The sequence below is a fragment of the Octopus sinensis genome, linkage group LG21, assembly GCF_006345805.1.
Source record: "Octopus sinensis linkage group LG21, ASM634580v1, whole genome shotgun sequence".
NCBI classification, from domain to species: Eukaryota; Metazoa; Mollusca; class Cephalopoda; order Octopoda; family Octopodidae; genus Octopus; species Octopus sinensis.
Window position 1 is genome coordinate 13,033,264 of NC_043017.1, and position 27,582 is coordinate 13,060,845.

General features: G+C 40.9%; 1 protein-coding gene across 1 annotated transcript in view; it reads left to right on the top strand.

The window, feature by feature from the left end:
• The window catches only part of LOC115222767 (coiled-coil domain-containing protein 180-like), a 131,538-nt gene that overhangs the window by 77,382 nt on the left and 26,574 nt on the right, over positions 1–27,582 (top strand). The window contains exons 18-25 of the mRNA XM_029793066.2: positions 2,145–2,293; positions 3,028–3,109; positions 5,294–5,387; positions 13,213–13,393; positions 18,196–18,342; positions 20,587–20,763; positions 22,286–22,469; positions 24,805–24,907. Coding sequence (XP_029648926.2) covers positions 2,145–2,293; positions 3,028–3,109; positions 5,294–5,387; positions 13,213–13,393; positions 18,196–18,342; positions 20,587–20,763; positions 22,286–22,469; positions 24,805–24,907 — 1,117 coding nt within the window. The remainder of the gene's footprint in view (positions 1–2,144; positions 2,294–3,027; positions 3,110–5,293; positions 5,388–13,212; positions 13,394–18,195; positions 18,343–20,586; positions 20,764–22,285; positions 22,470–24,804; positions 24,908–27,582) is intronic.

The window sequence follows — 27,582 nt, forward strand, 5'->3', positions numbered from 1 at the left end:
CAAGCACATGGTTCCAAGTTCAGTCTCACTGTGTGACACCTTGGGCAAGTGCTTTTTACTATGGCCTCAGGCCTTGTGAGTGGATTTGGTGGATGGAAACTGAAAGAAGCTTGTCACATATATGTGTGTGTGTGTGTGTGTGTGTCTGTTCCTGTCTTTCCGCCACCACTTGATAACTGGTGTTGGTGTATTTACATCCCTGTAACATAGCAGTTTAGTAAAAGAGATCAATAGAAAAAGAACCAGGCTTTAAAAGAAAATAACTAAAGATTTTTCAAGGCTGTGCACCAGCATGGCCACAGTCCATTGACTGAAACAAGTAAAAGATAAAAGAAAAGATCTGTACATTAGTCTAATGAGTGAAGTAAGTAAAAGATGTGTGTGTGTGTGTATATATATATATATATATATATATATATATATGCATATATATATGCATATATATATATATATATATATATATATATATATTATATAATATATATATATATGCATTTCCTCTTCCTCTGTTTCTGATTCTTTCTCTCACTTTGTGTGTATAGAATTCATTTACTCACTGCCTACCACCAAGCCTTGTATGTGCACTCATCTTGCACTTCTTTTGCTCACTCACTTTGTATCTCTTTCTTACTTTCTTTCCTCCTTTTTCTATATAATATTATCTCATAACTGAAGAAACCAACCAACAAATATTTATATCATCCATTATTATATAGAAATAAATCAACCACTAGCACTTGGACAGTACTCTACTGACCCTAAGGAAGGATGAATGGCAAATCTGATCTTTTCCTTGGTCCCACTTTTTAGGTAGATTTGGGACTATTGACAGATGTGGCTGCCTCATAGGGGTTTGGTCTGAGAGATTTATAAAATGATAAAACTGAGCAAGAGGGAGAAAACACTCTTTTCAGTGCTTGATTGGTACTTAATTTATCAACCCCCAAAGGGATGAAAAGTAGTTTGACTGAATTATGATTTGAACTCAGAAACAGGGAGCTGGAACTTATGCTGCAAAACATTCTATCTAATGTGAAGTATATTTGCCACTTAAATGTGGCTAACCACTGAGGGTGGATGCTACTGTAGCTTGTAGTCCCAGGAGAAAATCTTCTCTAGCTGGCTATTGACACACTTTCTGTGCCCTATCGGTATTTGCAAAGGGAAGCCATCCTTCCCATCGTCGACCTGACGTGATACACATGGATCCAGGTTTCTGGGTATTTACCTATCGTCAACGCACGACAATCACCGGCCTTCGATGCGAAAGGGGTCCCAATGCAAATACATATATCCTTAAGTGGCAAATATACTTCACATTGTTGTGCAGCTACTGTTTATACCTCGTTCAGAGATTTATTATTCTGTCTAATGATCTACCAGTATCATCAGCCATGAGTTCTCTTTGTGTCAAAGGTCAACTTGTCAAGGCTTCCCAGTTCCCTCTGTTGTGCTGCATGAATATATATTTCTTTACTGCCCACAAGGGGCTAAACATAGAGGGGACAGACAAAGGGATTAAGTTGATTACATCAACCCCAGTGCGTAACTGGTACTTAATTTATCGACCCCGAAAGGATGAAAGGCAAAGTCGACCCCGGCGGAATTTGAACTCAGAACGTAACGACAGACGAAATACCACTAAGCATTTCGCCCAGCGCGCTAACGCTTCTGCCAGCTCAGCCAACTCTTGTTTCCAGTATCATCTTTGATGCTGTCAGTCCACAATCGTCTTTAACAGCCTGTTGCTCTCTTCCCCTCTAAACTTCCTTTCATGATGGTTTCAAATAATGACTCCTGATGAATTGCATATCCAAAATGTGAAAGTGTTGTGGACTTGGTTCTTGACATTAGGTGTCGTTGCATTTTCAGCTTTTCTAATACTGCAGCATTTGTTACCCAGGCCTTTCAGTTTATTTTTCCTAATCTGTGAAAGATTCACATCTCAAAGACTTCTGTGTTCTTCTTTGTTCTAATTATTTTTCAATTGGGCAGTTTCAAGTTGAAATGCCTTTGATCAAAGAAGGCTGATCTGAGGTTTAAAAAAACCCCTACAAACCATAAAGACAACCACCTTAACCTCAAATCTGTATAAATCTTTGATTGATTTTTCTGTCTTGTTCTTTTTTTTTTCTCCAATCTAGTCTCCAGATGCTCTGTTAGTCACAAAGCAGAGCACCCAATATTGTTATGAAGCAACGAGCATGGAATCTGTTTCATTCATTGATGAACAAGACCTGGTTACCAAACAAGTGCATATTCCTGGTGAATACATCTCTGATCTCAAGACAAAGTAAGTCCTTCACATTGTATCTCTGTCTTTATTTTATGCAGTACAGGCATGTATAGGGGCAGGAGTGGCTGTGTGGTAAGTAGCTTGTTTACCAACCACCTGGTTCCGGGTTCAGTCCCACTGCGTGGCAACTTGGGGAAGTGTCTTCTGCTATAGCCTCGGGCCAACCAATGCCTTGTGAGTGGATTTGGTAGACAGAAACTGAAAGAAGCCTGTCGTATATATGCATATATATATGTGTGTGTGTATGTGTGTGTCTGTGTTTGTCCCCCTAGCATTGCTTGACAACCGATGCTGGTGTGTTTACGTCCCCGTCACTTAGCGGTTCGGCAAAAGACCAATAGAATAAGAACTGGGCTTACAAAGAATAAGTCCTGGGGTCGATGTGCTCGACTAAAGGCAGTGCTCCAGCATGGCCGCAGTCAGATGACTGAAACAAGTAAGAGAGTAAAAGAGATATGTGGTGGTGGTGGCAGTGGCAGCGGTGATGATGATGATGATGAATTATCCAGTGACGTTCCTTGACTATCATGTGAAGAAGGAGGGCAATAGCTGGAACATTTAGTGATGACTGGAAAACTGAGAGGAAGAAACCAAAGACAGGGAGAGGGGAGAGGAGATACTCAATGGCCTTGGGAGGACCGATTCAGTAACTTCCCAAGTGTTGGGCAGAGGGGGCCCGTGATCAATGATTCATTTAGACATGGCACATAATGTTGTTGTTATTGTTGCAGCATATGCATGAATATGTTGAACCACTTGGATCTGTGGTTAGTGGATGCAGTGAAGAAGGCAAAGCAAGCACTAGAAGTCAAGGTATGTACACAACAAAATAGTAAGGGCGAGGGATTTCTTGTTGTTTTGTTGTTTATCTGGATGAAGGTAGACCTTCATCCAGAAGAACTATGATCAAAGACTAAACTAGCACAAGTCTGGAATACTTTTCATCTTAGATCTTCTAGAACAAGCTTAATGTGTGGTATCAACTACAATAAAAGTACTTTTTTGATGGCGTATAAGACGTGCCTTTTACCCAGAAGAATGACTCAGAAAATCCTATCTAAAAACCTATCTAAAATTATGATTTATATGTTACTGATTCTCCAATAACAGAATTATAAAAGAAGTTAATATTTCAACATGTTAGGCTAAAAAGAAACACTTCGGCAATTTATTCATTCAAACAATAGCCATGTAAGAGTTAAAGTATTAAAGTTTTTGCCAGCACTCCTCAATGAAATCAGAATAATCTCTCAATTAACAAATCAAATGCTTTGGTTTGCTCAGCGATCAAAATACTATTCCAGCCATAACTACAGCACAACTTGTGAAGTTTGGCAACAGTTCAATTACATTGAAACATAAAACCAATCACTTCTGCTAATAACCCTTTTGATACCAACCCGGCTGGAACTGCCTCTGGCTCTGTAGTACAAATGTCTTGTTTCCATAATTTTTGAATTAAAATCTTCCACCTAACTTTAGTCACAATTTATGTTCCTAACACTAGTTGAATGATAACTAAGTTATTTTACTTAATTCTTTGTTATATTTAAAATTAATTGAAAGAAACACAGAGCATCTCAAAATAAAAACAGTAACGAAAGGGTTAATTTGTGCTTTTAACTAATGTTCATCTCTGCCAGTATTGGCATATCATCACCATCCATCATTATTTCACATTTATTTTCACAACTACTGGCTTAAGTGGACAGGTCCCACTTATAGCTGTTCACCTTTCTCACACAACAACACAGAAAACCTGCACCTGTGCCCTAATAAAAAAAAAAGGTATCCTGCTGCTGACAATGCTTAGTTTTCTCTGATACTAAATTTTATTTATTTACGTTTCATAGGAAATCCATGTGACAGTATTTAATGAGAAGGATCTGATTAATTAAGGTCCTGGTAACTGCCACACTGACCACTCAATTAATTGCTTGCTGACTGTTGGTTTTTGCTTCTCTCTCTTTCTCTTCTCTCTCCTCTCTCTCTCTCTCTCTCTCTCTCTCTTCTCTTCTCTCTCTCTCTCTTCTCTCTCTCTCTTCTCTCTCTCTTCTTCTCTCTCTCTCCTCTCTCTCTCTTCTCTCTCCCTTCTCTCTCTCTCTCTCTTCTCTCTCTCTCTTCCTCTCTCTCTCTTCTCTCTCCCTTCTCTCTCTCTTCCTCTTCCTCTCTCTCTCTTCTCTCTCTCTTCTCTCTCTCTTCTCTCTCTCTTCCTCTTCCTCTCTCTCTCTCCTCTCTCTCTCTCTCTCTCTCTCTCTCTCTCTCTCTCTCTTTCTGTTTAACTTGGTACACAGCACTTCAGTGTATCACCTGTTGTCCTCAAGTGATACACACACATGCATTGCATGTGAAGTGGGTCCTCTCCCCTTAAGGAGAATATTCACCCTCCCTAATCTCACAGTAATCTCTTCTCTCTCTTTTCCTCCTCTTACCCTGTAAGCGACCATAAACAGCAGCAGCAGCAGCAATACATTCTAGTCAGATGCCAACATATGCCACCATCACCATCATTTGATGTCCATTTTTGATACTAGTATGGGTTGGGTGGAACTCACTTGAGAAAGTGTGGGATGACGTCAGCAGCTGGACGTCAGCAGCTGGGTGCGTTGACCGGAAGCTAGGGCAACCGGAAGGGGCAGCGGTCAATTGGGCCTTTCCAACGTGGGTCGTCCAGGTGACAAGACGTGTGAGGACGGTCGCTAAGGGTTTGGGTGAGCAGCTGCTATCTTTAGTGTTCGGGTCGGGGCTGTGTCGAAGGATTAGCTACAACAGAAGGGTCTCTATCACGAGGAAGAGAAGGTAGGTGCCTTTATATTCAAACCGTGCACACACCACAGAAAGCTCTATAAAACAATGCAACAGTAGAAGGCAGCAGTTCACAATACCATGCAATGGAAATGAACCCAGTTCCTTGTGGTTGTTAAACAGGTCTGTACCTATCTACCCACCTTATCTTGGCAGTTCTTTGTAACCTTGTGTTTCACCCATTCATTACAGATTGAAGAACTGGATTCTGAACTGAGTTTACGGATCCACCTTCATCAACCTCGAGCCAAACGAATCGAGGAAGATATTCATGATGTCAGGAAAGGTGAGAAGTGAAAAGATCTCATTGAATAGTCTTTGTTTTAATCTCTTTTTGTTTTTCTCTGTTGCTGATCAAATGTACAATTTCTTATTGTATTAAACTAGCAGTATCGCCCGGCGTTGCTTGGGTTTGTAAGGGAAATAACTATATAAGCATTTTTAGAGTTATAGCCAAAAAATAACAAAAAAATGCATTAAAAATGGAAAAAAATTATGGTAAATTTTTTTTAAATCGTTGACTCATCGTAGACGTTTTTGGAGAGTTACTTCCCTTATATAATAGCGAAAAAATGCATTAAAATGAAAAAAATGATGGTAAATTTTTTTTTAAATCGTAGACTCGCGCTAATACCCAGAAGGGCTCGATATGAATCACGACTATAAGATACCCGGTTTTGGTTAAACTGCACCGCAAAATGTGGGAGTAGTTAGGAATCTAAATCGTAGGAGACAGACACACAACTTCACTTTTATATATAAAGATTAGCATTAACATGTTGCATAGATTAACACTATATGTGAATACAAGGAGGGCCGAAACAATAGGATACAAGACAACTTGTTGAGTAAGGACTTATTGGATATATGTGTGTGTGTGTGTGTGAATGTGTGTGCATGTGTGCATATACATATGTATGTATATGCACAAGTCAGGTGGGAAGGCCACCTTGTTTGAATGCCTGCCTGACACGTGACTCCCCAAAAGACAATTCCATAACGAACTGGCAGAAGGTAAGTGCACACGAGGTGGACAGAGAGGACACATTTCAAGGACACACTCATAGCCACACTGAAGAGCTTTGAGATTAACTGTGGCACCTGGGAAACACAGGCACAAGAGTGCCCTGCCTGGTTAAGATGCACCAACAGATGTGCTTCGGCGCAATGGCCCAGTGGTTAGGGCAGCGGACTCACAGTCGTAGGATCGCGGTTTCAATTCCCAGACTGGGTGTTGTGAGTGTTTATTGAGTGAAAACACCTAAAGCTCCATGAGGCTCCGGCAGGGGATGGTGGTGATCCCTGCTGTACTCTTTCACCACAGCTTTCTCTCACTCTTACTTCCTGTTTCTGTTGTACCTGTATTTCAAGGGGCCGGCCTTCTCACTCTCTGTGTCACGCTGAATATCCCCGAGAACTACGTTAAGGGTACACGTGTCTGTGGAGTGCTCAGCCACTTACACGTTAATTTCACGAGCAGGCTGTTCCGTTGATCGGATCAACCGGAACCCTCGTCGTCGTAACCGACGGAGTGCTTCCATCCATCCAGAACTGGATTGCAAGGGCACAAAAAACCCCACAAACTACATAAATTCAGAGCCAGCTCTTCACCTTCTGTCCCAGCAGACCACCAGTGCTAGACCCTATGACAGAGCATTCCAAGCATGCATCAAACTGATTGTCCCCAGCCAGACATGCCGTCTCCTGTCTACTTCTTCCACGTGATGTCTTTGGTCATCATTGACAACAGACAAACTACTTTAATCTTTTCTTTAATCTTTTACTTGTTTCAGTCATTTGACTGTGGCCATGCTGGAGCACCGCCTTTAGTCGAGCAAATCGACCCCAGGACTTATTCTTTGGAAGCCTAGTACTTATTCTATCGGTCTCTTTTGCCGAACCGCTAGGTTATGGGGACGTAAACACACCAGCATCAGTTGTCAAGCGATGTTGGGGGGACAAATACAGACACAAACACACATACACACACACATACACACATATATATATATATATATATATATATATATAATATATATATATATACATACATACATACGACAGGCTTCTTTCAGTTTCCGTCTACCAAATCCACTCACAAGGCTTTGGTTGGCCCAAGGCTATAGTAGAAGACACTTGCCCAAGGTGCCACGCAGTGGGACTGAATCCGGAACCATGTGGTTGGTAAGCAAGCTACTTACCACACAGCCACTCCTATGCCTACTAATAATATGTGTTGTATGTACGACATCTCTTTGTGGTGACCTCATTTGTCATTTCATCTACAGAAAGTCGTATGGCTATGGAAAAGTGGAGATGTGTGCAGAGGTAACCAATTGGCCTCAAACCATGCAGGCCTGCAACAGGACTGAGACATCATGGTTGCTAAGCATATTCTCAGTGCAACAATGCCCCTATCTTTACAGATTCCTGTGCCCTTGGAATTGACCTCAGATGCTGAAAAGATTTGCCCACTCTTGCTCAACATGGTCATTTGACTTGCTAAAATTAGTAGCCAGATATTTCTCAAATCATATCTGACAGTCTAAAGAAAAAAGGACACATTATATAATATAGTCCTTGATATTCTAAACGATAATGTTTGGATGGTCACAGCTTCTTCTTTTCTTTATTTCCCAGCTAGTGACTGGAAGGGGAGGCTGTCCTCTCAAACAACACACTGCTGTGGATGCCACTGGATGACCAACTCTGGTGATGATATTATTCCATACAAAGGTGGCGAACTGGCAGAAAGATTAGCATGCCGGACGAAATGCTTAGCGGTATTTCGTCTGCCGTTCCGTTCTGAGTTCAAATTCTGCCGAGGTCAACTTTGCCTTTCATCCTTTCAGGGTCAATAAATTAAGTACCACTTATGCACTGGGGTCGATGTAATCGACTTAATCCCTTTGTCTGTCCTTGTTTGTCCCCTCTATGTTTAGCCCCTTGTGGGCAATAAAGAAATAGGTATTTCATCTGCCATTACGTTCTGAGTTCAAATTCCACCGAGGTCAACTTTCCCTTTCATCCTTTCGGGGTCGATAGATTAAGTACCAGTTACGCATTAGGGTCGATGTAATCGACTTAATCCCTTTGTCTGTCCTTGTTGTCCCCTCTATGTTTAGCCCCTGTGGGCAATAAAGAAATAGGTATTTCATCTGCCATTACGTTCTGAGTTCAAATTCCACCGAGGTCAACTTTCCCTTTCATCCTTTCGGGGTCGATAGATTAAGTACCAGTTACGCATTAGGGTCGATGTAATCGACTTAATCCTTTGTCTGTCCTTGTTTGTCCCCTCTATCTTTAGCCCCTTGTGGGCAATAAGAAATAGGTATTCATCTGCCATTACGTTCTGAGTTCAAATTCCACGAGGTCAACTTTCCTTTCATCCTTCGGGGTCGATAGATAAGTACCAGTTACGCATTAGGGTCGATGTAATCGACTTAATCCCTTTGTCTGTCCTTGTTTGTCCCCTCTATGTTTAGCCCCTTGTGGGCAATAAAGAAATAGGTATTTCATCTGCCATTACGTTCTGAGTTCAAATTCCACCGAGGTCAACTTTCCCTTTCATCCTTTCGGGGTCGATAGATTAAGTACCAGTTACGCATTAGGGTCGATGTAATCGACTTAATCCCTTTGTCTGTCCTTGTTTGTCCCCTCTATGTTTAGCCCCTTGTGGGCAATAAAGAAATAGGTATTTCATCTGCCATTACGTTCTGAGTTCAAATTCCACCGAGGTCAACTTTCCCTTTCATCCTTTCGGGGTCGATAGATTAAGTACCAGTTACGCATTAGGGTCGATGTAATCGACTTAATCCCTTTGTCTGTCCTTGTTTGTCCCCTCTATGTTTAGCCCCTTGTGGGCAATAAAGAAATAGGTATTTCATCTGCCATTACGTTCTGAGTTCAAATTCCACCGAGGTCAACTTTCCCTTTCATCCTTCGGGGTCGATAGATTAAGTACCAGTTACGCATTAGGGTCGATGTAATCGACTTAATCCCTTTGTCTGTCCTTGTTTGTCCCCTCTATGTTTAGCCCCTTGTGGGCAATAAAGAAATAGGTATTTCATCTGCCATTACGTTCTGAGTTCAAATTCCACCGAGGTCAACTTCCCTTTCATCCTTTCGGGGTCGATAGATTAAGTACCAGTTACGCATTAGGGTCGATGTAATCGACTTAATCCCTTTGTCTGTCCTTGTTGTCCCCTCTATCTTTAGCCCCTTGTGGGCAATAAAGAAATAGGTATTTCATCTGCCATTACGTTCTGAGTTCAAATTCCACCGAGGTCAACTTTCCCTTTCATCCTTTCGGGGTCGATAGATTAAGTACCAGTTACGCATTAGGGTCGATGTAATCGACTTAATCCCTTTGTCTGTCCTTGTTTGTCCCCTCTATGTTTAGCCCCTTGTGGGCAATAAAGAAATAGGTATTTCATCTGCCATTACGTTCTGAGTTCAAATTCCACCGAGGTCAACTTTCCCTTTCATCCTTTCGGGGTCGATAGATTAAGTACCAGTTACGCATTAGGGTCGATGTAATCGACTTAATCCCTTTGTCTGTCCTTGTTTGTCCCCTCTATCTTTAGCCCCTTGTGGGCAATAAAGAAATAAGATATTATTCCATACTTTCTGATCCATAGTGCTGGCTTTAGCATGCTTGAGGTCAAGGTGCTGTGACTTCATGTCTTTATCAATTTGTTTCACTCATGTTCTCTTTGATAAAGAGATAGTAATAATAATTATAAGAAGAAGAACAACAACAACAACAATTTCAAATTTTGACACAAGGCCAGCGATTTCAGAGGAGGGTCCAAGTTGATTAAATTGACCCCAGTACTTAAAAGGTACTTTATTTTATTGACCCAGAAAGGATGAAAGGCAAAGTCAACATCAGCAGAATTTGAACTCAGAATGTAGAGACAGCCGAAATAATATTAATAATAATAATAATAATAATAATAATAATAATAATAATAATAATATAGATAAAATGTCAAATGTTTTGGTGCGTGACTTTTAGGCCCACCTTGTACATGGAGTGGCTACAACACATTTGACTATAGGTCTTGTTTGATCTGGGTTGACCTCCTAGGGCTAAACAACAACAGCTACACCATTATATGATGGTTTGATATTCAGCAATGAAACCCTTATTTTTTTTTTTTTTTTTTTTTTTATAAACGCATTCTAATAAACACACCATAAAATAGTTTTATGTATATTTAAACAGTATGAATGATTCAACTCCGCAGTTGAGGCTGGGACTGAAACATTTGTCATTTATGGGAAACAGATGTTCATTTATTATTATTATTATTATTATTATTATTATTATTATTATTATTATTATTGATGATGACGATGACGATGGGGGGGATCATGTTGATTACAATGACAAGTAGGTGTTGATGATGATGATTCATGTTAGCTATATAATGGTGATGATAGCAGTGATGATATATAGCCTTGGGCCGACCAAAACCTTGTGAGTGGATTTAGTAGACGGAAACTGAAAGAAGCCCGTCGTAAATATGTATACGTATTATATATATGTAATGTGTGTTTGTGTGTCTGTGTTTGTCCCCCCCCCCAACATCACTTGACAACCGATCATGGTGGTGACGATGTTTATGAGGATGAATAAAATGATGAAAATGGCTTTGCTGATTCTGATCATGACATTTATGATGATAGCATTAGCAACAACTATGATAAAGTGTTGTTGACAGTGATGCTAATGCTGCTGATGATAATTCTCCAACATACAATAACGATTTCAAATTTTGGCACAAGGCCAGCAATCTCGGAAGAGGATGCTAGTTGAGTAACCTTGTGATGGACAAGCTTTCTCTTCAGGGGGAATGTAGGCATGCCCACCTAGACAGTGGATTGGCATCATTTGAAAGCTACAACAATGTGAGGAAACACATTGTGACCAGTGGTGTATAACAACATCTAATAGTCTGGTTAATACAATGATATATATATATATATATATATTATATAATATCATCATCATCAATTAGCGTCCGCTTTCCATGCTAGCATGGGTTGGACGGTTCAACTGGGGTCTGGGAAGCCAGAAGGCTGCACCAGGCCCAGTCTGATCTGGCAATGTTTCTACGGCTGGATGCCCTTCCTAATGCCAACCACTCCGTGAGTATAGTGGGTGCTTTTTACGTGCCACCGACACGGAGGGGCGGCGCTGGCAAACGGCTATGGTCGGATGGTGCTTTTTATGTGCCACCAGCACGGGAGCCAGGTGAGGCTGGCAACAGCCACGATCAGATGATGCTTTTTATGTGCCACCGGCACGGGGGCCAAGCGAGGCTGGCAATGGCCATGATCGGATGGTGCTTTTTACGTGACACTGGCACGGAGGGGCGGCGCTGGCAACAGCCACATTCGGATGGTTCGCTTACGTGCCACCGCACTGGTATCATGTATCATTATCGTCATCTAATATCTGTTGTCAATGCTGGCACGGATTGGACAGTTTGACCAGAGCTGGCATGCTGGGGAGCTGCACCTCTCCCTCAGAGTGAAAGGCAGATTTTATGATGTCTGTGTGTGAACAGCCAGGCTACATGGCAGTGAGGCATGGGCTGTGACTGCTGAGGACATGTGAAGGCTTGAAAGAAATGAAGCTAGTACACTTCGCTGGATGTGTAACATCAGTGTGAATGTATGACACAGTGTAAGCATCTTGAGAGAAAAGTTGGGCATAAGAGGCTTCAGATGTGGTGGGCAAGAAACATGGTTTCTCCAGTTGGATGCCCTTCTTAACACCAACAACTCCAAGAGTGTAATGGCTGCTTTTTACGTGCCGCCAGTTACGTGACAGTGGCATCAGTCACAACTATCATTTCACTTGGCTTGACAAGTCCTTTTAAGCACAGCATATCACTAAATTTCTCAATCACTTGTCATTGCTTCCATGAGGCCCAATATGATAACATGTCGTTGCCTCTGTGAGATATCCAATGTTCAAAGATCATGCTTCACCACCTTGTCCCATGTCTTCCTGAGTCTACCTCTTCCACAGGCTCCCTCCACAGTTAGAGATTGGCACTTCTTTACACAGTGGTCCTTGCTTGCCCATACACACCACATGATCATACCAGCATAGTCATCTCTCTTGCCCACCACATCCGAAACCTCTTATGCCCAACTTTTCTCTCAAGATGCTTACACTGTGTCATACATTCACACTGACATTACACATCCAGCGAAGTATACTAGCTTCATTTCTTTCAAGCCTTCACATGTCCTCAACAGTCACAGCCCATGTTTCACTGCCATGTAGCCTAGCTGTTCACACACAGACATCATAAAATCTGCCTTTCACTCTGAGGGAGAGGCCCTTAGTTACCAATAAAGGTAAAAGTTCTCTGAACTTTGCCCGGCCTATTCTAATTCTAGCAGCTATGCTCTCAGAACATCCACCTTCACTGCTGTGGACCCCTTTGATGTTTAAAAACCCTATCATATTTTTATAATTAGGTATTGTTAGGAATTGTATACAAAAAGATTGTTAAAATATTTTGTGTATTACTGTAAGAGTACAACCAGTGGAGGCGCAATGGCCCAGTGGTTAGAGCAGCGGACTCGTGGTCATAGGATCGCAGTTTCGATTCCCAGACTGGGCGTTGTGAGTGTTTATTGAGCGAAAACACCTAAAAGCTCCACGAGGCTCCGGCAGGGGATGGTGGTGATCCCTGCTGTACTCTTTCACCACAACTTTCTCTCACTCTTACTTCCTGTTTCTGTTGTACCTGTATTTCAAGGGGCCAGCCTTGTCACTCTCTGTGTCACACTGAATATCCCCGAGAACTACGTTAAGGGTACACGTGTCTGTGGAGTGCTCAGCCACTTACATGTCAATTTTACGAGCAGGCTGTTCCGTTGATTCGGATCAACTGGAACCCTCATCGTCGTAACCGACGGAGTGCAAAAGAGAGAAAGAAGAGTACAACCAATTTATTGCACACAAATTTTAGCAACAAAATTTTATGTGGACCCCCCCCCACTCCCTGAGAACTGCTGGTATAGAGCAGTCTGCTGTGTTGGCATTTCTGATTGTTTCTTGTTTGGTTGTTTGTTTACTCTAGATGAATTGGTGAATCACTCAAAACGAATTACAGAACATTGTCAGGGAGTGGAAGATGCTTTTACCGATATGAAGATGAAGTTGAATCAAATTAAAGAGAGTCAAGACGCTCTGATGGCCGACTTTGAGAGTCAAATTGAAGCCATGGAACCAGCTTTTCTGAACGTTTCAAAATCTGAAAAGTAAGTCCCATTTGTTTCTCCAGCATATTGTCATCATCATCATTTAGCATCCCTGTACCATGCTGACATGGGTTCAATGGTTTAACACTATCTGATGGGCCCAAGAAATGCATTATGCTCCAATGTCTGCTTTGATATGGTGTTTTTTTTTTGTTTTTTTTTTCTTCTTTTACTTGTTTCAGTCATTTGACTGCGGCCATGCTGGAGCACTGCCTTTAGTCGAGCAAATCGACCCCGGGACTTATTCTTTGTAAGCCCAGTACTTATTCTATCGGTCTCTTTTGCGGAACCGCTAAGTGACGGGGACGTAAACACACCAGCATCGGTTGTCAAGCAATGCTAGGGGGACATACACACACACACACATATATATACATATATACGACAGGCTTCTTTCAGTTTCCGTCTACCAAATCCACTCACAAGGCATTGGTCGGCCTGGGGCTGTAGCAGAAGACACTTGCCCAAGATGCCACGCAGTGGGACTGAACCCGGAACCATGTGGTTGGTAAGCAAGCTACTTACCACAGCCACTCCTGCGCCTATATGTAAGTTTCTTTATGTAAGTAAAGTAAAATCTTTAGCTGGCGCAGGGGAAGGCTGCCCTCTCAACCAATACCCTGCTGTAGGTGTTGCTGGATGATGAACTCTGGTGGTGATATTATTCCACACTTTCCAATCCATGGCAATGGCATTGCTTGAAATTGAGGCACTGCAACTTCAGGTCTTCCTCAATTTGTTTCACTACAGATATCTTGTACAACATTGTCCACTTGATGAAAGTTCTAATAACAGACGGCTTGCCAGCCATTGTGCATCTTGAATTGTTACTGTAGCTGGCTGTCCTTAACAGCAACCACTTTACAGCATGCACTAAGTACTTTTTTTGTTGTACTACTGGCACCATGCAACGGTTTGCAAGACTACAAACCCTGAAGGGACAGTTTTATGCTTGGAGAGAAGGGATAAAATATGGTTAAAAATATGAGGAAGGGGACCAGAGCAGAACAAGTTTTTTGATGTAGGGGAGCTATACAACGGGGTGCTGAAATGTTCCTGACTTTAAGAGTATTGCAAAAGGCCTGATTGGATGCCCAACCTTCAGAATTCTTTTACAGGACCACTGCAATAAGTGTGTGAATCTGAGAGGGGAATATGTTGAATAAAGTCATAATTAACTGATCTTCTCTTTTACTCTTTTACTTGTTTCAGTCATTTGACTGTAGCCATGCTGGAGCACCACCTTTAGTCGAGCAAATCGCCCCCAGGACTTATTCTTTGGAAGCCTAGTACTTATTCTATCGGTCTCTTTTGCTGAACCACTAAGTTACGGGGACGTAAACACACCAGCATCGGTTGTCAAGTGATGTTGGGGGGACAAACACAGACACATAAATACACACACATATATATAATACATATACATATTTATGACGGGCTTCTTTCAGTTTCCGTCTACTAAATCCACTCACAAGGTTTTGGTCGGCCCGAGGCTATATAGTAGAAGACACTTGCCCAAGGTGCCACGCAGTGGGACTAAACCCGGAACCATGTGGTTGGTGAAGAAGCTACTTACCACACAGCCGCTCCTACTCCTACTTCCTGTATTTTCTTTTATCGAAAACCAAGAACTTCCCAGCATGCCTTGTATGGCTACTCAAGTTGGATGAATGTGATTGAATGGAGCCAGAGAGCAATGTTCTTTTGGGGGTTTTTGCTTATTGTGGCTCATTTCCAATTGCATGTTTGCTTCTTGTGGCCTCAATTATATTTTACAAGCAATATAACCCAGCTTTGCACGGGGTTAAGTTAAGATTATTAAGCTAATCAAAATCTTTATTTCAAACCAAACTAAGTAACATCGACGTCAAATTTGAGCAAAATCTGTTGAAATTCGTTTATATATATATATATATATATATATATATGGGCAACACACACACACATACACACGTATGTATGTGCACCTATTGCATGCATGTTTTTTGTACACATACATGTTCGTGTGTGTGTGTGTTGCCCGTATATCAACAAAACACTTTTTTCTTCAATGGAAAATAAACAACAAAAGTCTTAACAAAAAACTTTCTCGGCATTAGAAGGGGACTTAACTCCTGTTTGCAAACAATGGTCATTTCTCCGACTTGATAATTGTTAAAATTTTGGTTGAAATTTAATTTTTACTGTTATTCACTGGTGCCTCTGGTAAAAATAAGTTGATGAAAATACAGCTAGGATCATGACAAATGTCCTCCTAAAATTGGAGCAACATGCGTGCTAATTTGTGGACGTGCATAAATTACATTCACATACACACACACATCCTGCCTTTTATATATACAGATTTTGTGATGTCTTCCCAATCTTGCGTTGCTATATTATTTAAACATTCCTTTGTTACATCAATTAATTCGTTTATTTAGTGAGGTTTTCTATGGCCCATATTTTCTCACAGAGGTTTTCTACTATTCTCTGTCCTTGTGTTAATATTATTTTCCTATTTAATCCCCTGTAAAGACTTTGTTTATCCTCTCAAAACATTTTATTTTGTTTGAATCGTACTCTATATTTACTAAATCTTGTATTCTCCATGCATTATCTTTCATCTGTTGAATTAATATTTGTACAGAATCTTCTTTTATGGGGGAAGAGAATATACATGTGAACCTGTTTTGGATTTTATTTATTCTATATCATATCTCTTACTGTCTCTCTCTCATTCAGTCTTTTGTTTCCAAACAGGATCTCTTATATATTTTCTACTTTTTTTCCTTTATTTCAATGCCAGCTGCTCTGGTTGCTAAGCAGACTGTGGCTTACATTATTTCTTTTAACATCATCAAAAAACCAGGTGTGGCTGTGTGGTAAGAAGCTTTCTTCCCAACCACATGGTTCCAGGTTCAGTTCCACTGCATGGCACCTTGAGCAAGTGTCTTCTACTTTAGCCTCGGTTTGACCAAAGCCTTGTGGGTGGATTCAGTATATAGAAACTACTTGACAAGCAGTGTTGGTGTGCTTACATCCCCCGTAACTGGCTTGATTTGCATCATTCTCTGCAATTCCTTATTTGTCTTCCTCCAAACTGAACTATCAAAATAAAAGCAAAAAAAACAATTGAGATGTAAAGAAAGTTAAAATCAGAACATTACTGTTACAATACGTTTATTACAATATGTGGAGGCGCAATGGCCCAGTGGTTAGGGCAGCGGACTCACGGTCGGAGGATCACAGTTTCGATTCCCAGACCGGGCATTGTGAGTGTTTATTGAGTGAAAACACCTAAAGCTCCACGATGCTCCAGCAGGGGATGGTGGTGATCCCTGCTGTACTCTTTCACCACAACTTTCTCTCACTCTTACTTCCTGTTTCTCTTGTACCTGAATTTCAAAGGGCCAGCCTTGTCACAATCTGTGTCACGCTGAATCTCCTCGAGAACTACGTTAAGGGTACACGTGTCTGTGGAGTGCTCAGCCACTTGCACATTAATATCACGAGCAAGCTGTTCCGTTGATCGTATCAGCTGGGACCCTCATCGTCGCAACCGACGGAGTGCTCCTATCTATTACAATATACGCAAGGAAACGTTTTGACCCTTCAGCATTCAATTTACTCTGTCAGATATGATGCTTATCTATTCACATGGTTTTTTGAATTAATCATGCATTATTTTGTAGCTTAACCCTTTCATTACAGTATTTCTGTTGAGATGCTCTGTGTTTCTTTCAATTACTTTAAATATACGTGGCACATTGGGTAGGTGTCTTCCACCATAGCCCCAAGCCGACCGGAGCTTCGTGATTGAATTCGGTAGGTGGAAGTTACTGCCGTGTGTGTATGTGTGCGTATAGCTGCTCAGTGCCTCTCCGAAAGAGAGAGAGGGATAACAAAGAATTTAATAAAATAACTTAGTTGTCATTAAGCTAGTGTTAGGAACATAAATTGTGACTAAGGTTTGGTGGAAGATTTTAATTCAAAATTTATGAAAACAAGACATTTGTACTCAGAACCAGAGCCGGTTTCAGCCAGGTTGGTAGCAAAAGGGTTAAAGATTTTGATGATCTGACTGTTTAGTTTTAGAACAATAGAGGCTGGATCTGGCCTGTTGAGCACAAAACAGAATATTTGGGATGGATGATGGACTCTCCTGTTGAAGGCATTATATAAGCATTCGGTTTTTGCCGAATGACCTGCACAAATGATTTGTTTGTAGTGATCAAATGTATGTGCTGGACATTAGCTCACTCCCTCCATCAATTCAACCTTGCCTGAATATGTGTATGGTGTACCACATGTCAGGTGTCGAAGTGATCACAGAGCAACATGATATGAAATTTTTATATATAAAAGTGAAGTTGTGTGTCTGTCTACTCCGATTTAGATTCCTAACTACTCCCACATTTTGCGGTGCAGTTTAACCAAAACCGGGTATCTTATAGTCGTGATTCATATCGAGCCCTTCTGGGTATTAGCACGCGTCTACGATGAGTCTACGATTTTAAAAATAATTTACCATAATTTTTTTCCATTTTCATGCATTTTTTTTGCTATTTTTTGGCTATAACTCTCTAAAAATGCTTATATAGTTATTTCCCTTACAAACCCGAGCAACGCCGGGCGATACTGCTAGTGTTTTATACAAGAACACAGCACACCACCTTGTCCAGGAATTGAAACCGCAATCTTGCAATCATGAGTGCAACACTCTAACCACCTTCATGAATATAACTAGTTTAAATGCTAAAGGATTAAGAATTGCCAAAAGTAAAACTATAAAAAGGAATTTCTGTTTGCTTCTTTTGCAGGCTTGTGTCTTTAAGAAACAACTTGACTTCAAAGATAAACAAACTAATGGCAAACATCCGGAAAATTCTGAGGGAATATCGATCTGATTTTGACCAAGACTTACAGAAAGTGAAAGATGCTAATGCAACATTAATGAAGAGTTTCAGGTAGGTAACATCATTCTACTGTTACATACACACACACACACACAAACACGTATGTCTGTGTGCATGTGTGTGTGTGCATGTGTGTGTGTGCATGTGTGTATGTGTGCATGTGCATGTGTGTGTGTGTACATGTGTGTGTGTGTACATGTGTGTGTGTGCATGTGTGTGAGCATGTGTGTGTGTGCATGTGTGTGTGCATGTGTGTTTGTGTGCATGTGTGTGTGTGCATGTGTGTGTGTGTGTGCGTACATGTGTGTGTGCATACATGTGTGTGTGCATGTGTGTGTGCGTGTGTGTGTGTGTGCATGTGTGTGTGCATGTGTGTGTGTGCATGTGTGTGTGTGTGCATGTGTGTGCGTACATGTGTGTGTGTGTGCATGTGTGTGTGCATATGTGTGTGTGCATGTATCTTGCAGTTATATACATGCATAGTAATAGTAGTAATAGTAGTATGGGGGCATGCACTGTAGTAGTGCATCGCTGCATCCTCCATTTGTTAGCGATTCCTTACTTCTGGCAAAGTGAAACCTTTGCACCACTCAGGCAACAACCCTCCAACCCATGGGTCTGTTTAGGTAGTCATTCCTTGGTGTAGGTTTTACAAGGTCAGAATGCAAATCCTACCTCAACCTCTTTTAGTTGTCATTTACAACATGCAGACAAAACTTTGGGTCAATTCTTTGACATGCCAGTCCCCACACAGTACTTGAGCAATGAGAAACTAAGTGTTTTGCCCAAGAACACTACACACCACCTGATCCAGGAATTGAACCCACGATATGGCCATCATGAGTGCAACATCTTAACTAGGTCATGCATCTTCACATATATGTGTGTGTGTTAAGGCGGCGAGCTGGCAGAAACGTTAGCATGCCGGGCAAAATGCGTAGCCGTATTTCGTCTGTCGCTACGTTCCGAGTTCAAATTCCGCCGAGGTCGACTTTGCCTTTCATCCTTTCGGGGTCGATAAATTAAGTACCAGTTACACACTGGGGTCGATGTAATCGACTTAATCCGTTTGTCTGTCCTTGTTTGTCCCCTCTGTGTTTAGCCCCTTGTGGGTAGTAAAGAAATACATATATGTGTGTGCGACCTACAATAATTGTGACACATCTTGTTGATGGATTCTGAGTAAATTCTATATAAATGTGTGGGGCATTCCTTCGATTTGACCTGATGAGACCAAGCAAAACCTTGGTTGTTTCCATGACAACTCGACAATTCACTTCGGATATCTTCATGACCTCCGTGACAGTGGCTAAGATGGGAGGAAGCTAATGGGTTGTGTGTGCGTGCTTGTTCTTGTCTGTGTTGGATGATGTCAGCAGCTGGGGAGCTGACCAGAACTTGGGGCTCACCAGAAGAGGCAGGAGTGACGCGTGTGCAGGCAGGGGAGAATTGGGCTTTTTACGATTGGGGTAGCCGACAGAGCCGGACGTGTGAGCTGCTTTTCCCTTACCTAGACAAAGCACTCACGTGTGAAAAAAACCCAATACTCCCCTGCCTGCGTGCGCGTCACTCCTGCCCCTTTCTATTCCGGTCAGCTCCCTAGCTGCTGACGTCATCCCACAGTCTGCGTGTGTGTTCTGTTTTTAATTATTTGAAATCTTCTTCTGAGGAAGGAGCTGGTTTCTAACAAAGATAGAAACCTCCATCATTGGAATGTAGATGACAAAAACAAATTCACATTTTAAACTTGAGAAAAGTCTTGCATATTTTTATTGTTCCACTTACAAATTTGTAATGTGCAAATTAGGCTGGTTGATTTCTTTTTCTGAACAGTGTAACCTGACACGATTTTCACTTGGGCATTTACTCACAAAACCAAGTGCACCAGTTACCATTGATGTAAATATGAATTTATAACCTAGGAATGTGTGTGTGTATTTATTATAGTCATTTGTTATACATCCAATGTTTTCTATGTTGACATGGGTTAGGTGAGTATATTACTGAGGCATAATTTTACAACTGGATGTCCTTCTTGTTGCTAACCATTACCTATTTTTTTCTCAGGGAAGAGATCTGTCATGTGTCTTTGTCTTTGAAGGCACAATGTGAGTAGAAGATTTGTTGACAGGGAAAATGACATTGCTTCCACTTCAGGTGATGTGTAAAAGAAGAATGGATAAAAACTTCAGGACTTCTTTGTATGTTGACGTTAGTGGAGTTCATTTTGCTTTATGAGACATGAAAGATGATAAGGTTGTGTTTTGATTTAACTATTGACTCTTTATTTGGCAGGCCATTCTCCGAGAGGGGCAACTTTTGCCCTGAAGAGATTCAGCAATACCAGAAGGTTATTGACAAGTTTGGCACCAAAGTGGACCAATTTGAAGGAAGGATTCTGTTTGAAATGGAAGGAATGGAATCAGCTCGCTATGATCAAGCTAATAAAATCACTCTGCAGTTTGAAGAAAGGTATTCTAAATATATTACCACGTCCACCACCACCATCACCACCACCTTCTTATCTTCCTTGTTTGTTGTTGGCATTGTTCTTCTTTTTCTATTACTTAGTGATAACATAGGTATGTTGCTGGTCATATAATTAGTCGCAAGCTAATTGGCCCTGTGGGTAAGGGTTGTTACTAGGCAGTGACCAAAGTGATAGAGGTTTCAATCTCTAACAAAAACAACTCATATTTATAGGCGCAGGAGTGGCTGTGTGGTAAGTAGCTTGCTTACCAACCACATGGTTCCGGGTTCAGTCCCACTGCGTGGCATCTTGGACAAGTGTCTTCTACTATAGCCCCGGGCCGACCAATGCCTTGTGAGTGGATTTGGTAGACGGAAACTGAAAGAAGCCTGTCGTATATATGTATATATATATATATGTGTGTATGTGTTTGTGTGTCTGTGTTTGTCCCCCCAACATTGCTTGACAACCGATGCTGGTGTGTTAACGTCCCCGTTACTTAGCGGTTCGGCAAAAGAGACCGATAGAATAAGTACTGGGCTTACAAAGAATAAGTCCCGGGGTCGATTTGCTCGACTAAAGGCAGTGCTCCAGCATGGCCACAGTCAAATGACTGAAACAAGTAAAAGAGTAAAAGAGTAAAGAGAGAGTAAGTTGATGGTAAAACAGCTAAGTGTGTTGCTAGGTTGCTTGGGTGTAACCTTGCTGGGTAAGTTAAAAGTAACATAGCTAGGTAAGCTGATAGTAAGTGGTTACATAGTTAGGTAAGTTGATAGTAACAGAGTTAGATAAAAGGCGGCAAGTTGGCAGAAACATTAGCATGCCGGGCGAAATACTTAGCGGTATTTTGTCTGCGTTACGCTGTGAGTTCAAATTCCGCCGAGGTCGACTTTGCCTTTCATCCTTTCGGGGTCGATAAATTAAGTACCAGTTACGCACTGGGGTCGATGTAATTGACTTAATCCCTTTGTCTGTCCTTGTTTGTCCCCCTCTATGTTTAGCCCCTTGCAGGTAATAAAGAAATAAGTAACATAGATAAGATGATGGTAACATTGGTAGTTGATGTTCCTTCTCAAGCCATGCCTGGCTCATAAGGGCCGGTTTCTTGGCGTATAGGTTCCCCACCTGGATGGGACGCTGGTCCGTCACAGGTGAGCTGCAAGATGCAGGAGGAAAGAGTGAGAGAAAGTTGTGGCGAAAGAGTCAGCAGAAGTTCGCCACTACCTTCTGTCGGAGCCGCGTGGTGCTTAGGTGTTTCACTCATAAACACACACATCGCCCGATTTGAGATTCGAACCCGCTATCCCTCGACCGCAAGTCTGCTGCTCTAACCACTAGGCCATGTGCCTCCACTAACATTGGTATTTGTAGTTAGATAAATAGGTAAGTTGGTGATGGCATCGGTATGTTGGTGGTAACCTAGTTAGTGATAACATATTTAATGAAAAGGGGACAACAGAATTCTTACGAAATAGTTCCTTTTGACATCATTTACCTCCTTTATTTATTGTTTGACTATTTCAGATTTAAGAACCATGTCTTTGATCTTCAGTTCATAGAACTAATAGCACGATGGTTTACAAATACTCAGGTGAAGATAAAATCTGATGTAGCTAAATGCAACAACCAAGGAAAGAGTATTTGCAACATGCTAGAAAAACTTGAGAAGAAAATTGATTACCTAACAGAACCTCATCCTGATAAATTGGTAAAGTACCTGGTGCCACTATAAATCTATAGAAATATTTGTGCAGAATCTGCTTTTAATGTATTTCATTCTTGATTGTCTTCGTCAGTTTATTTTGTATTTAGATTTTCCTGCAAAGGGTTTTGATTCATTTATGTGAATTTTTTTTTTTGAATAACACAAAAATAGGCGTAGGAGTGGCTGTGTGGTAAGTAGCTTGCTTACCAACCACATGGTTCTGGGTTCAGTCCCACGGCATGGCACCTTGGGCAAGTGTCTTCTACTATAGCCTCGGGCCGATCAAAGCCTTGTGAGTGGATTTGGTCGATGGAAGACTGAAAGAAGCCTGTTGTATATATGTGTGTGTGTGTGTGTGCGTTTGTGTATCTGTGTTTGGTCCCCCCAACATTATTTGACAACCTATACTGGTGTGTTTACATCCCTGTAACTTATCGGTTCGGCAAAAGAGACCAATAGAATAAGTACTAGGCTTACAAAGAATAAGTCCTTGGGGGGGGGGGATTTGCTCGACTAAAGGCGGTGCTCCAGCATGACCTCAGTCAAATGACTGAAACAAGTAAAAGAGTAAATACAAATATAAACATACACACAAGATGTTTGAGCTAAGTTAGACATTGGAGTAAAATTCATTAATTATTATTAAATCTCAGAACAAGATGTAAACAGTAATCGCTCAACAATGTAAAGTATAAAAGCCATCTCAATATGGCTAACCACAAAGGGGGGGGGGAGTGTTACTGTAGCTTTTTAGCCCCAGGAGATCATCGTCTCCAGCTGGCTTTAGGCACACTTTCTGTGCCCTTAAGGTATTTGCAAAGGGAGGTCATCCTTCCCTCGTCAACCTAAGTGATAATTTCTTTATTGCCCACAAGGAGCTAAACACAGAGGGGACAAACAAAGGGACTAAGTCTACTACATCGACCCAGTGCGTAACTGGTACTTTATTTACCGACCCCGAAAGGATGAAAGGCAAAGTCGACCTCGGCGGAATTTGAACTCGGAACGTATCGACAGACGAAATACAGCTACGCATTTCGCCCGACGTGCCAACGTTTCTGCCAGCTCGCTGTTGAGACATTCACAGAAACCTAAGTGATACGCACGGACTGCAGTTTCTAGGTAGTGACCTGTCATCAGCGTACGACAATCACCGGTTTTCGAACTCACCACTTAGGTGGCTGCTAGACATAAAAGGAGCACTCCGTCGGTTACAACGACGAGGGTCCCAGCTGATACGATCAACGGAACAGCTTGGTCGTGGAATTAACGTGCAAGTGACTGAGCAATCCACAGACACGTGTACCCCTAACGTAGTTCTCAGGGAGATTTAGCGTGACACAAAGTGTGACAAGGCCGGCCCTTTGAAATACAGGTACAACTCATTTTTGCCAGCTGAGTGGACTGGAGCAACGTGAAATAAAGTGTCTTGCTCAAGGACACAACGCATCGCCAGGAATCGAACTCACGACCTTACAATCGTCAGTCGAATGCCCTAACCACTAAGCCACGCGCCTTCACTGGCTGCTAGACATAATAACAACTTAAAAAGAGGCGCAACCAAAACAAAAGATTAAGAACCACTTTTCTAAAGTATCCTAGACGTGAATGGAATTATAAACAGAAGACTGATATTCCACGACTGATCTCTTGTGTTCTTGTGTTTTTGTGTTGTCTTAATGTATCTTTTATTACATTATTCCATGATTAAATCATCTCAATTTCTTCTTTTTCCCTTAATTCTGTAGAATGATTTCCAAGAGCTTTGACTGCTATTTTTAGCAAGTCAGATGACGACATAAAGGCTCCATGTTGGTTCAATACTCTCTTTACTCTTTTACTTGTTCCAGTCATTTGACTGTGGCCATGCTGGAGCACCACCTTTAGTCGAGCAAATCAACCCCAGGAATTATTCTTTGTAAGCCTAGTACTTATTCTATCGGTCCCTTTTGCTGAACTGCTAAGTTACAAGGACATAAACACACCAGCATCGGTTGTCAAGCGATGTTGGGGGGACAAACACAGACACTCAAACATATACACACACATGCATATATATATATACATACATACGACGGGCTTCTTTCAGTTTCCGTCTACCAAATCCACTCACAAGGCTTTGGTCAGCCCGAGGCTATAGTAGAAGACACTTGCCCAAGGTCCCACGCAGTGGGACTGAACCTGGAACCATGTGGTTGCTAAGTAAACTACTTACCACACAGCCACTACTGCACTTATCAAACAATATTTGATAAATTTATATAAATTTAGCTTTTTTTTTTTAATAAATAATATTTTATTTATATAATAGTTAATGTTCTAAATATTTCTTTGGCAGAAATGTTCCCCATCAGAACTGACAGCAGATTTGGCAAATGCTTTATCGCTATTTTGCTCTCGGGCCATAAATTTGATTGGTCCAAGGAGCAATAAAGAATCATGTAAGTAATATCATTAACCCTTTCGTTACTATATTTCTGACCAAAATACACCCCTTATGTGTTTCAATTAATTTCTTACATAATCATAAATTTAGTCTGGTTTCATTAAACAACTATAACTTTTTTATTTATCAATATATTAACGTGAATTTTGGAAGATAATTTAATGAAATGTTCTCAACCAATTCTATACTATAATTTTTGTCACAAAGTGACTCTAATTGCAGGTAGATACGGGTAAATTCAACAAAATATAAAATTATTAAAATTTTGTTCAAACATCGCTATAGAAAATGGGTTATTAGCTAATATTCAATTGGGTATACAACAAAATTTTACGATAGAATTTATTATTCTGGGTAACTTTCTGATACTCATAATAATATTTATGGCAAAATAAGCCTTAATTTCATTTAATGTTGTGGGAAAGGTTTGGTATCGAAAGGGTTAAGGCAGTGAGCTGGCAGTACCATTAGCATGCTAGGCAGAATGCTTGGCAGCATTTTTGCCTGTCTTCTCATTCTGAGTTCAAATTCCATTGAAGCTGACTTTGCATTTCATCCTTTCGAAGTCAATAAAAAAAAGTACCAGTTGAGTACTGGAGGTCAATGTAATTAATTAACTTATACCCACCTCCCTCAGATTTGTTGGCCTTGTGCCAAAATTTGAAATCATCATCAGCATCATCATGATCATCATTATTATTACTCTTTTACTTGTTTCGGTCATTTGACTGCGGCCATGCTGGAGCACCGCCTTTAGTCGAGCAAATCGACCCCGGGACTTATTCTTTGTAAGCTCAGTACTTATTCTATCAGTCTCTTTTGCCGAACCGCTAAGTGACGGAGACGTTAACACACCAGCATCGGTTGTCAAGCAATGCTAGGGGGACAAACACACACACACACAAACACACACATACACATATATATATATACATATATACGACAGGCTTCTTTCAGTTTCTGTTTACCAAATCCATTCACAGGGCATTGGTCAGCCCGGGGCTATAGCAGAAGACACTTGCCCAAGGTGCCACGCAGTGGGACTGAACCCGGAACCATGTGGTTGGTAAGCAAGCTACTTACCACACAGCCACTCCTGCGCCTATCTGTAGGTTCTGATTTCAAATACTGTCAAGAACAACTTACCATTTCATTCTTTTGGGGGGTAAGTAAAATAAATACTAATTAATCTCTGGAGTCAAGGTAATCAACTTATGCCCCCTTTCGAAATTGCTGGCCTTTTAAAAAGATTATTATTACTATTATTATTGCCTTTGCACAGCTTCTGACACTGGAGATGTAATACATCGTCAGCTGTTCACTACCAGTGAACTAAGGTAACACCTCTTATTTTTCGAGCACCTTCCGGAGTATTCGAGCAGTTCCAAGCAGTGCTGTTTTCTGCAAATGCTCCACCTTTACTGCAGCCCCTATTTGTTCCATATATTTCTCGAGATTTTTGCTCACTGTTCCCAGGGCTCCGACAATTATTGGTACTATTAGAGAAAACTGTCCCTGTTCCCATTGTAGACAACACATACACAGCATTACAAACACAGCCCACAAACCCACCTTCACATTCCATGACTACCATTGGGATCAATCAGGTACTGGGCAAGGATTCTGGATTATTTTTCCCATTTTTTTACTTAATTTTTGAGAGCAGTCAGGTTCATTTTTTTATTTTAAATTTTTTTTTCATTTAAATTTTTTTTTTCTTGAGAACACATTCTTCGTGGTAAGTGGCGAGTTTGACGTCTATATCTAGCATACAGGCTGTCCACTATTAGTGGTCATTCCTCTAAATTTTGTATGTATAAAATGTTTAATCTTCGGATTTTTAAAAAAATATGCTAGGCCACTGGTTTTAATTGATTAATATCAATTTCTACCCTTATTATTTAATTTTAAATAAAAAAATGTTCTCTAGCCGGTAAATTAACTGCTGTAGTTTATTAACTGCAGAGTAATTTCCGATCCCAGCGCGCCAAAGTGAAGGCATTTGAAAGATACACATAAATATAATTTGTGGAACTTTATACAATGCTGGATTTCGGTCTAGTGCCCTGTATCTAGTTCTAGAAATTGTATTTCATAAACGACAGACTACGCTGATGATCTTGCTGATGTTTACATTTACGTAAATATTAACAAGTGAAACTAATTAGTACGTAGGTAATCGTTTTTTTATTTTCGTATATTTTCATTTGTCTTATTTTTAAACTTTGGTTTTTGCTGAATTTTTTTTTTTCTTGAGAACACATTCTTCGTGGAAAATGGCGAATTTGACGTCTATATCTAGCATACAGGCTGTCCACTATTAGTGGTCATTCCTCTAAATCTTGTATATATATAGATAGATAGATATAGATAGATAGATAGATAGATAGATATTTACACACACACACACAAACTCATTAGGCTTCTTTCAGTTTCCGTCTACCAAATCCACTCACAAGGCTTTGGTCAGCTCGAGGATATAGTAGAAGACACTTGCCCAATGTGTCATACAGTGAGACTGAACTCAGAACCATGTGGTTGGAAGCAAGCTTCTTACCATACTGTCCTGCCTGTGCCTATGATATCTTTATATATAAAAGTAAGGTTGTGTGTCTGTCTCCTACGATTTAGATTCCTAACTACTCCCACATTTTGCGGTGCAGTTTAACC